Source organism: Myodes glareolus, chromosome 3 (assembly GCF_982192425.1).
Source record: "Myodes glareolus chromosome 3, mMyoGla1.1, whole genome shotgun sequence".
NCBI lineage: Eukaryota > Metazoa > Chordata > Mammalia > Rodentia > Cricetidae > Myodes > Myodes glareolus.
The window spans coordinates 2,815,558-2,828,002 of NC_142028.1; the positions used below are offsets into that span (position 1 = coordinate 2,815,558).

The following is a 12,445-nucleotide window of genomic DNA, read 5'->3' on the forward strand; positions in this document are numbered from 1 at the left end:
AGCTTTGGAGCCTGTCCTGGAACTCACTCAGTAGACCAGGCTGGCCTTGAACTCAAGAAATACTCCTGCCTCTGCCTCCCCAGTGCTGGGATTAAAGGCATGTAGCACCCACTGCCCAGAACTCTTAATCTTTGAACAAGAAATTCTACATTTTCCTTTCATACTTGCTTTCCCATGTTATATTGGCAGTACTGTTGTGGGATGTGAAACAGACTTCTGTCTTATAAGTCACTCCCAACTGACTTTTATACTAACAGAAGTGAGGTTATAAAAGTGTCCTTCTTGTATGCCCTACAAACGTGGCTACTTAAGAGAATTGAGTATTTTTGTTGCTACTTTTATTACAACACACTGTTATCATGGTTGATTTATTTTATTTTTATATTGTCTTCTACAATTCAGTTATATTACATATCATATTTACTTTTGATACTTAAACTTCTGCCAGAGAGATTTATCTTCTTCAACAGTTATATTGTGAATAAAATATTTGAGGTTCTGTTAGCCATTCAAGTATGACTGAATTAAGAAGAAATTCTATCAGAGGAATTCATGCACACAAGAAGGCAAATTATAATATGTTAGAGATCATAATATGTTAGAGATCTAGTATTTTGACTCACCAGGAAGGTATGATAAGAATAACTACTTGTTAACTTAAATTCTAGTGTCTGGTGATTATAAATATGGGACACGAGCGTCTATTAGTCCTGTAAGAAACGCTGGAGAGCACAGAGACAAAGGACCCATTTCTCAGATGATAATCACTGTAATGATAATCACTGTACATGTGTAGCACCAAATATTAAGAAAAGTGTATCCAAGTTCCAATTCATTCTGGACTTTCCTAAGCATTTTGGGATTCCAGGGATACTCCATCTTACAAGTTGTCTGAAAATGCAGAGGTTAAAAAAAAAAGACTTGTTTTTCTTGAGACATGGTCTTCCTGGCATTAAACTCACGAGCTGAGGTGATCTGCTCCTCCTGCCTCCACCTCTCCAATAACTGTGACAGGAATGTGTCAGTCTACCTAGACTAAAAGAGACTTTATTGTAGTTTACGGATGGTGGTCCAATTATTTACGTTTTAAGAATGTAACAAACTATTGTTGTTACTACATAAGAAAAGGCCAAGTATCAAATATACTTGTATGTTCAGCCTACGAAAACAAAAGCAAAAACAGTAGTTTTTAGAAGAGGAAGAGGTTTTTTAAAGACATTTTATTTTTATGTTTTCTTTTCAAAAAGTGAAGAGGAAACCTTACCTGGGTCCATAAATTTGATCAATTATATGAAGGATTTCATTTTTTTATCCATTAGCACCCTCACATAAACCCATGCTTGACTGTTTTTCCCCTGCACCACTGTAAACTGAAACAGAATCAAAACAGATGATTCCCAGAGCAGCTGGTTCACTATCATTTATATCATACCAAATAAAAGTGAACTCCCTCGAGTTTGATGACTGAACTCTTTCCTATGTAAAAGAAAAAAGGGTCACCTCCAAATAAAAAGCTTCATTCTCCTTTCATTAAAACAGTATTTCCTGAATCAAAACATTTCTATTGAATTCAGAAATGTGCATCTTTCTGCCAAAATACACCTTAAAAAAATATTATGAGTAGGAAAAGGGAAAAATAAAGTTGATGATACACATCATTTAACAGGAGTATGCAGAAATGTTAAGGCAAACCATTCCATTTTTAGCTTAAATAAGGTCTTATTGCAGATAAAAATATATATCATATAGAGGTTCCTATACTTTTTATTTATTGTAAACATAAGTAAAAATGGTATACAGAAAAATTCTAAACTAATAAAAATTCAGCAATGATGAAATGAACAAAAGATCATCAGTTTATTTACTGGAAAAAGTTTTGCATTACAATATGGTCAGTTGGTAAGATAAACCAAGATGATAATTTTAGTATCCTGTTATTTCTTAAGCAATGGAGTGCCTATCACAACTACCGAGTGCATGATCAGATCGTAGAAACAAGGATATGCCATACATATTCTCCCTTGTGAAATTCACTTGGGATTATCTACAATAAAAACGTAAAAAGCTCATCAAACAATAATTTCATAAGAACTTTCTAAACTTAAAAAAATGCATGTGTCTTTGATAATGTCTCTGATGTTTGGATTTTTAAATAATTAGCAAGAAAGGCATTTCTTAAATTAGTGTTTTTGTCATGTTTTCACAATGTATTATTATTACTAGATAGAAACACTTCACATCATTTATGCCCCCAAAGCATAATAATAAAGGTAGGAATAACTGAATCATTACAAAAATAATCATACAGTGTAGAAATTAGGTTTGACCACACACAGCACAAATTTAAAATGGCAAAGAAACACAGCATCAGAATCATGTCTTCGTATATGTATAGCCATGCAAATAAAAACATGGGTTATATTACAAAAATGTCATAAAATATTTTTTAAAAATTGTTTGATCGACTCTAACAGTCAAACCATTGAGCTTAAAAGTTCTGTGGCAATAACATTAAAAAGTATTTCCTCCAATTTACCACACCCAGTGATTCCTTCTGTAGACCAGGCTGGCCCCGAACTCAGAGATCTGTCTGCCTCTGCTTCCCAAGTGCTGGGATTAAAGATGTGTGCCACCAGTGCCCCAACAATTCCTTCTGTTTCTCCATTACAAGAAAAAGATTTATCAACACAGCGGTGTCATTTCCCTTAACTTAATAGCTTTCTGATATTTAAATGAAAAGCATATATTCACACTAAGAAGTATCAAATTTACTTCTCGGTGCTCTCAGAGTTATGAGCAGAGACTGATTATAAAATAAAGCTAAAATAAAATTAAATTCCCAGCAAATGTTGTAGAGCAACTAAATTCCAGTCTCAGAAATTATCTGGTTTAGTGGGTCATTTAAGCTTCAGTTCAGATGTGGCAGGTTCTTAAAACAACTCCAGCTGAGAGGTATAAAAATATACTTGAGGAATAAAGCCATGCATTTCAGTACGGAAAAGAGACCCAGTACATGTAACAGACTCCTTACATTCCTAATGAAGAGATCACAAGACAAGTAAGGTTTCTACGTAGGATACATGTTATGAATATGGGAAAGTTTACATGATGTGAAATATTTCATGCAAACATCTTACACTTTTGTCTTACAATAGCAGAGGTTAATTGCTTCTGCCTCCTATAAATAGTCATTTCTGAAAAAAATCCTAAATCAAGGAGCATATTTTAATACAAATTATCTCATTAATTTATACCTTGAGTAACAAGATGAAAGAGGTGTCTCAGTTGAAGTCTTTCAGGTGTTTAAATAAAAGAACCATGCTACAATGTATCAGGGACTGTGGTAGCTAAATTGCATTTACATAAAGATGAATTGAATTTCAGACAACTCATTTTGGGTTATTATTACAGAAAACAGAAATGGTCAATCAGGAGCTAGACACTGATTTTGAAGTACATACTTATTTCTCAGCACTTGCACTGGCCATACTGACTAGCAAGACTTCAGTTCAGCAGCTTTCTGCTTTATTTGAAAACATTATTTATGCAGCCTTTGTGCAAAGATTATTTTAAATCAATCTGATTTAATTTAAATCAACAAAACTTTTAAACACTGTGAACTTTACAAATTTAGTTATATGTACAGTATCAATTCGTTTGTGACATTCTTAAATTGAATGAACAGGATTCTATGTGGGGAAATATTTTGTAGTGCAGTGGATGTAACCCAGGGTCTCACACAGGTCCAGCAAACACCCCATTGCTGAGCCACACTCTATTCCTGTTCACTGATTTCTTCATAAGAAAGGTTAAATCTTTTGATTGACTAATATAATAAAACTTGACATTTATCATAGTAGAAAATATATTTTATTCATACCATGATTTGTAATCTGTGCTTGGTTATTGAGGACGATTTTATCAATATACTGTATAAGGAAATACCCATATCTTAGCTAGTTTAATAACCAATTGTTCATGCTTATTTAATAGAGAAGGAGTTATGTGTACAAGAACATGTTCTACAGCATAGACAAAGCAAACGTTAAAGACTGAAAGTCTTTTTAAGTAAATAAAATTTGAAAAGTATTTGTCTCCTCTAACTGATTGCATACCTTCTACTTAAGAAATTTTCTTGAGGATACTTGATTTTTAAGACTCTGACACTGAAGTTCTTTAAACTGAAGTTGTTATAGTCCACGCAATTTTGAAGAACTCCTTTAAAAAAGAAAAACCTTAAAAAATTAAGATTTCTATCCTAGTCCAAAAGTAAAAATATTTCATCACCAATCAATAAAAATTAAATATATTTTAGATTTTAAAACAAAAAATCATAGAATTGTGGGTTCCTATAATAGTATGTTATTGTAAATCATCTACGTTCAATACTACCAGTAACATCCCATTTTTAAAAACAAATCCTTATAATTCAATTATTAATTTTCTACTATTAAAAATCTTTTTCCTACCCTTCACATTTAGTCTTATGAGATCTTAGCTGCTCTCTGACACTTGCTAAGTTCTTTTTGTTGGACCTCATTATTATACCTCCTCTTCTTTAGGTATATATAAAGTATAACTTCCAAATAAATCTTTTTTCATTCCTTACTAAATTGATATTTTCTAGAAGTTTTCAAAATTCCCCTTTTCTCCTCCTCTCTCTTTTAAATCCAGAATTAGATATTTAAAAGATTTACGCATCTAAAGATTTTTATGCTCCTAAGCACTTAGGCCAAACACAATTTATTGCTTCTTTATTTTTTACTCTTATGTGTTAATGAAAAATCCTCAGTGGGAAACCATTTCTGCACTAATTCTTCTATTCAGTTTTGTAATTGTGCTTTCATGTAAAAAAAATGTGGAGACCAGTAAGATGGCTCAGCAGATAAAGATGCTTTCCACTAGGCCTGATAATCTGAGTTCAATCCTTGGGATCCACATAGGTGGGAGAGAAGCAACTTCTGCAGGTTTTCCTCTAACTTTCTCACCCATGCTGTGTACATGCATGTGTGTACATGCATGCTTGTGCAAACACACACACACACACGCAGAGTAAAAGGTAATGAAAATTTTTACAATAGTTGGCTACTTTGCTAACTAACCTTGATCTTGTTTGACATGTTTACAACAATTAGCATTTGTAGTGTTTCTAAAGTTTTTATTTTAATATCAAGTGCACCTTCAGTTCTTACTGAGACTCATGGTTTTTTTCTCACTCTCTTTTGATATCCTAATATCTTTACAGGTATTTGTTTTTATCAGTACTATGCATTTATTCATTGAAAAGGTCCGTAAATAAATAAATAAATATAAATATGGCTCAGTTTAAACTATAGTAAATGATGTTGTAAAACATAAATAAACGTTAGTCTCTTACTGCTTAGAGATTACCACCTACTTTTGTGCTGAAAATAATAAATTCCTTTCAAAGTTTCTATATCTTCTTGGCAAAGTTCTGCTAAAATTAATATTTTATAGAATTAATATTTCAAAACAAACATTTCCTACTTTATTAAAATAAACAACTAAAATAAACTAGTTCATAAAAGACTTATTGATAAATTTCATATTGGAAGAAATCAACTTTGTACACAAATACAGGGCAGCTAGATCAACAGTGGTTACACAGAGAAGAGATCCATTGTCGGGTTTCCAATTCAAAGACAGAACTTATTCTGGGGTATTTATTTAAAAGGTATGTTATCCCTCAGGTCAAACGTCACTTAGCAACTATGACACATCTTGGATTACAACTCATACTTAGGGAAAGGTAACAAGAAAAAGAAAAAAAAACAGAGGAAGTTGTCTTTAACTGAACTCTAATGAAAATCCATACTGTCTCACTAATATTGGCACCAGGCAGATTTAACACCAGTAAATGAGGAGACTGTGCTGGAACAACAAAGAAACATAGGCAGGAGCTACTATGTGGGGATTCTGACTGAGTAGGACTTCCATCAAAATCTTTTTTGTGTGTTGCTGTACTTTAACTTGCATCGTTATTTTTGCAACTTTTTCAACTATTACTCCAAGTTGCATAAGAAATGACATGAAAACATCATTTAGATAAGAAATATAAAATTGTTGGGTTACTTTGGTAACTATGACTGCTACTCAACAGGAATATAAGAAACACACTTTGTGGCTGACTGCTGAGCTCTGGAGCCCTTCCCAAATGTGCCACCCCTTCAGCTCCACAAGCTGGGCAGCTCCGGACCCTGCTGTCATCCAACAGTGCAAGTCATCATGTTGCTAACCGTGAGGACCGGTTGTGTTTTGAAGAGAAGTCAAAGATATTGTTACATGAAAAAGTAAAACCTTTATGGTTTTGTGTAAGTTAAGGCTCCCTGACAGGACAAGGAGTCAGGGTTAGGCGCAATTATGTGGGCAGCACTTGAAAACTGAGGAATCCAAGTTAGACCTTACCGATCAATTAGCTGTTGTCCTTGTTTTCTCAATAATGAAAAATTAAATTTTTCTATGAAATTCTATTGCATTAAATAAAGTCATAAAAGTTACTTAGCAGAATTTGTAAATTAAATAGGAACATGTCTTATCTCAATATAATATGACTGTAGGCACCTGAGTGTTTGTCAAAAGTAGACAATAAGCTAAGGTTCATTATCCTTTTTTTGGCAAGAAAAGATTCATTGTGAAAGAAACAAACAACAAAAACATACACTTTCTGCATAAATTAACAAGCAAAGGCTGCCTTACAGCTTTTTATGTATATATTTTTTCATTTATTGTGATCCCTGTTAGTGGGAAACCCATAGTAAGACCCTAAATTTGGAAAACGTTTAAAAATTTTGTGATTATTAAATAAACACACCATTTCCATCCTCCAAGTATTTTGCCCTTCCTTAACACGACCACACACACACACACACACACACACACACACACAGGAGCAGCACCAATATATCTAATCAACTGCAATTTTAAAATTAAAGATACCAACAAAACTTGATTAAGTCAATGAATCATATCTTTGCCTCTTCCTTAGATTTTGTTAATAAATGTCCAGTGAAGAACTCTAGTTTTAAAAAAGCCATTAATGGAGTATAAATTAGAAAATAACTACATGTTATTTTCTAATATTCATGTAGCAGCAAAACAGTTATTGTCAACATTCTAATGCACCTCATTTGTAATTCTCTGCAAGAAGGATCGTAATCTTGCCAGTTCCAGATTTTAAACTAAATTAAACCAAGCAAACTATGATTATTTAAAAACAAATGAATTCTGCTTATAAAAATTATCTTTATAAACAAAAACCATATAGCAAATAAAATATAAATTATCAATGAAAAATATTAAAATCAACTTCTATGGCTGACTCTGAAAGATAGGGAAAGATGATTTTTACAATATATTTATTTTACACTGTCTTGGATCTCTTTTATGCTATGGAGGTGAAGCCAGCTGTCTGAGATACATGTTTCTTACAAATTTCAAGAGAACGGTTGCCATTTGATTGCAGGTCTTCTATGACTCAGAGAAGTCACAAATTGTTTAATCACATGAGGTTCAATGCATCATTTTATTCTTCTGAACTCTCTCCTCTTCAAAAATGATGGATCGTAATACATATGTACATCTAATCTCCAAGAAGACACCTGCTAGATTGCGGGCAGTGTCCTCAGTGTGGCTATAAAACCTTCAGCCCAGATATCATCCGTGAGAGATGAAGACTAGGGATGAGGAGGCTTGGTGAGACAATGGAGAGGAGCACACTGTGAACTGGAATGTGGCTGCTCCTCAGGGAGGGCAATGTCCAGACTGAAAATGAGAAAGAAGGAAGTTAGCAAAAACATACTGGTAAACAACCACATATACTATGATGGTCAGACAAATTATTGCACTATATATTTAAACACATGAACAAAAATTTTGTAAAGCAAATTGTTTAAATTCAAAGCATGCCAAGAAAAATTTAGGTTTTAAAGCAAAGCATGAAACGAAAAAGAAAAGAGAGAAAAGTAAAAATGTAAAGAGAAACTTTAAGAACTGATACATGAACTTGTCCCCCAAAAGTCAAGCATTCAGTTTTTGCACAGTCTCCAACTACAAGATCTCTAGGTGGCAGTAAAGTGCCATTAGATCAGTCCCTTTCTAACTTTATTATAGGTACAAGTCACCCAAAGATCTTGGTAAAGTAGACACTGAGTTAGTAGGGCCAGGGCCAGTAACGGACTCTGGAGTCTGCATTTGCAATATGCTTTCTGTGGTTCAGATGGTGTTAGCCAATGGACAAAGATACTAATATTTATAAGTATCTAGAGTTAACTATAGAGACTCCAAAAGATAATCAATTTGATTGTGAAGTTCAAGTTGTTCTTAGGGTTCTTCAAATTCGGTTTGGTAGTCTGAAAAAAAAAATAACAAAAACAAACAAACAAACAAAAAACCTGAAGACTTTCATGACATTTTACATTTGTTAAGTGAATGATTTGGTCTTCTAACCAACAGGCCATCTCTGAGAGCCTCCAGCTGTAATGAACCTGATCTCAGACTCCTTAATGTTTTGTTGAATAATCTTGAAGAATAAAGTAGTAAAACCATTAGGTTTCCAAGGGTAAAACTACAAAATAAATTTGGGTTGATATTTTTTAAAATGTAACTATCAAAAGAGAAAGCGCACCATGGGGATTTTTTAAAATTGGAAAACAAGTTCTACTTCCCCATATATTATGAATTTTAGTATTATAACTCATTTCTATTGGGAGTGTTGGTCATAACTATTCAAAGTTTATTATTTATTTGATTAAATAATTTTAAAAACAATATTATTGATGGATTAACTAAAAATTGTACTAAACAAATATTTTGAAGCTTTGATATTGAAATTGTCAATCAGATGTATCTGTTGAACATTCATATAAAATCATAATTAGGAAATATTTAGTGAGAAGTTACTTCCTTCCTGAACTCTTTGAACCAATGTAAATTTAGTTTAAAAGGAAACTGATGTCCTATACTGATTATGATGACCAATGGTACGAATTAGTTTTTGTAGCACAAATAATAAAAATCCAGAGACTGAAATTGGGGCTCAACCCGAAAAACAGAAAAACAAAGCAGCCAACCACCAGAGTAATCATACCTCTACCAAGGCTGGGTGACCACAGATGAAAGAGACAAAGCCCCCCCCCCCGCTCTCTTCCTCTCATTTTATGTTCCTTTTAGCGCTGGGATTAAGGGTGTATGACTCCCTAATACTGGGATTAAAGGTGTAGGCCACCACCACCTGGATTTGTTTCTGTAGTGATCTTGTGTAGCACAGGGTGACCTTGAACTCACAGAGATCAATCTGACTGTCTCCCAAATCCTGGGATTAAAGGTGCATGTCACCATTGCCTGACCTCTAGTGGCTTTAGCTTTGCCTCTAGTCTTCAGGCAAGATTTATTTATCAAAAATACAAATAATATATCACTGCAATTTTTCCTATTTTTTTTCTTTTTGATGATGCTTGGAAAGGAACACAAAGACTTCATACAGTTTAGGAAAGCAGTCTGATTAAGCCACAGCTCTAGCCCATGTGTATCAAATGCAGCAAATACAAAATGGTGGAACAAGATCCAAGAAGGTAGTGTATGGTTTAATCAGTTAATGATATAAGGAAAAAAGTCAATGCTGGGTAAGGCTATCCTTAACCTTCCCAGTAGTCAATGGTTAAGGAAATAATGGATTAAAAATAAATCAGAGAGACTTTCCTCAGACCTTGTGGTCTTTTGTAAGTTAGAAATAATTTCTTTCTATCGAATTAAACTTGAAGTACAGCATAAGTTATAGCAAGTACTATTATGGTAATCATGTTATGTAGGAAGACCTTGTATGATACAGTACTCTTCTCCCTAGAATGTTTTTTACACGACTACCTAAGGATAACAAAGCCCAAGCATGGGTTATAGTTCCATTAGCCCAACATCTTGATGTGTCATTCATGGTGACTTTATTCATATTTCAAATTTGTTATAAAGTGAAAGCTAGTACCAGTATTTTAAGCTTGCATAAAATGTAGTAACACCATGTGTTACTAACATATATATGTGTATATATATATATACACACACACTAACCTATAGAAAACATTATTAACTGAAAAGATAATAAATTATTTTAACATAAACATTTGACATATTATTACTTAGGGAATAACATGAATTCAGTTTCCATTTTGATTGCTAAATATCTTTAGAAGACCACTTGTTATTCCACTTTTACTATAAATAACTTTTCACTGGAAGAACATGGTAACAGAAAGCTTAACAACCCATTACTAAGATTTTTAAGGTATTAAATTGGACATATCTTCAGGAAGTTTGGCATATCTTCAAAAAAGTTATTATTTTTCTTTGTCTTTTTTCCAGGTAAACACAACTTAGTAGATGTGAAGACATGATAAATATTGCACATTTTTATATATTTAAATATTATATCCAAGGCTATGACATCATTTCCCTTTACATCATTACACATAGCATTTTTAATAACTTAGAATAGTATCAGCCTACAAATAGTTCAAAAATTAAATTATATTTATTGAAATATGACATACTGTGTTCTTACCTTATATTTAAATATTATTTTTGAGGTGTTTTCCATTTTCATGATTTATATAGATTGTGGATGAGACTCCAAATAAAAACTTTAATTAATACCAAAAAACAAAGTATATAGATGTTGGGCATGGTGGTAATTAAAGATTTTTGGGAAGCTGGGACAAGAGGAACACTTGGAACCCAGGAGTTCATGGAATTCATGATAAATCTAGACAACATAGCAAGACTATTTCTCAAAACAAAACAAAGGAACTATATATGGAAAAGTTCGACATTTTCAGTGTATGAACACTTTATTAAGAAATCATAAAATGAAATCATATACCTTAAAAGTCATGTGAGTAGAACATGTGCCCAGCCCTGAATTTGACTCCCAGAACTTAAAAAAAGGTTACAGTTACATGAGTATATACAAATAAACTGGAGAGAAGTAAAAAATAAAATTTTGTTTTTCAAATTGAGAAACAAAGAGAATACCTGATTAGAAATCACTCAATATTCCTTAGAAATTTTTCCCATGTTTCACTGAATATCCACTTTTCAGTTCAAAGAAACTGAGCCAGCAAAGGTGACTTAAACAAGCTTTCTTTGTTCTGTCAACTATAGGAAATGTGACTGATTCCTTATCTGAGGTGCAGCTATGCTCCGTGGTGGACAGGGATGGATGTTAAATCACTTGGCTGTCTTTCTGCCTAGCCCTGATTTCCCCATTTAGAAGAGTATACTAACTGCTTAGCCTGTAGGGAATCAAATTAACTAACAAACATGAAGAACCCAGGACGAGTTCTTGTTGGTTGTGTGTCGCCTTTTCTGCCCAGAAGGAGTAAGATGGCAGTGCGGGACTGACTCATGTCCTCCTGTAGCAGAAGCCGCTCTGAAGGGGGGTTGGGTCCTTCCAATCTCTATATAGTAATCATTTCTCTGTGTGTACTATAGTGAGGAAGAGAAGTCTGTTCTAGACATGCTACATCTATTTGAATAGAAACTAGGAACATCTGCAATTCCCTACATTGTTTTTTTTTTCAGTAAATCACCTCCACAGACAAGAAGCACCAACATTCAGTAACCAGAAGAAAAGGAATACATTTGCATTCCTGTCTCATGGAAATTCTTAAAGCGGTAGTATTCCAACTCTTCTTAAGCTAACTGAATTGGGCACAAAACAAATAAGATTTTGGTCAGGGATGGTGGTGTACAGAAGTGTGAATTCTAACAGCAGACTGGACAGACATGCCAGGCCCTTTATCACTGAATTTTCCCAATGTCTGTTTTCATCCTTACCTCATAAGTAAAGAAAATATATAACAGCAGAAACAGCTTTTCAAAATTATACATGCAAGCGTGTAAGAGATAGGATTACAAGTCAAAAGTTTGACTCCAAAGCTCATCCACTCACTCATGTAGTCAACATTTATGGAGCATCTATACTGTGTTGACACTACCCTGGAGCCCCAAATAAAGGAGGTTGCTTTGAAGAGTGTACACGATAATAGGTTCAGACGCCATGTTCCCAATCACTATACTATAGAATCCCTCTCAGATCAACTTGAACATTTATACTAATATTTATACTAATATTCAGTTACTTACATAATTGAAATTATCCACAATTGGCTATTGTTATAAATGCCATCAATACATTAGTAAACTGTTGTTTATTATGAAGAGCTGCAGAGATGGTTCAATAATTAAGAGCATGTAATTCTTGCAGAGGACCTGGGCTCAATACCCAGCACCCACATAGTGATTCACAACAATCTGTAACTCTACTTCCAGGAGACCCAATGCCATCTTCTAAGCTCTCCAAACACCAAACGTGTATGTGGTGCACATACATACATGCAAGGAAAACATTCACACATAAAATAAACTAAATAAA

General features: G+C 33.5%; 1 protein-coding gene across 5 annotated transcripts in view; it reads right to left on the reverse strand.

Moving 5' to 3' along the window:
• Window positions 1–1,203: 1,203 nt before the first annotated feature.
• Bicd1 (BICD cargo adaptor 1) overlaps window positions 1,204–12,445 on the reverse strand; it is a 148,794-nt gene continuing 137,552 nt past the window's right edge. For 4 of the 5 annotated variants that reach the window (XM_085687421.2, XM_085687420.2, XM_085687423.2 and 1 more), the window contains one exon: window positions 1,204–7,782. In XM_085687421.2, the coding sequence (XP_085543547.2) occupies window positions 7,652–7,782 (131 nt within the window). In that variant the 3' untranslated portion in view covers window positions 1,204–7,651. The remainder of the gene's footprint in view (window positions 7,783–12,445) is intronic. The other variant, XM_085687424.2, reaches the window with a different exon arrangement.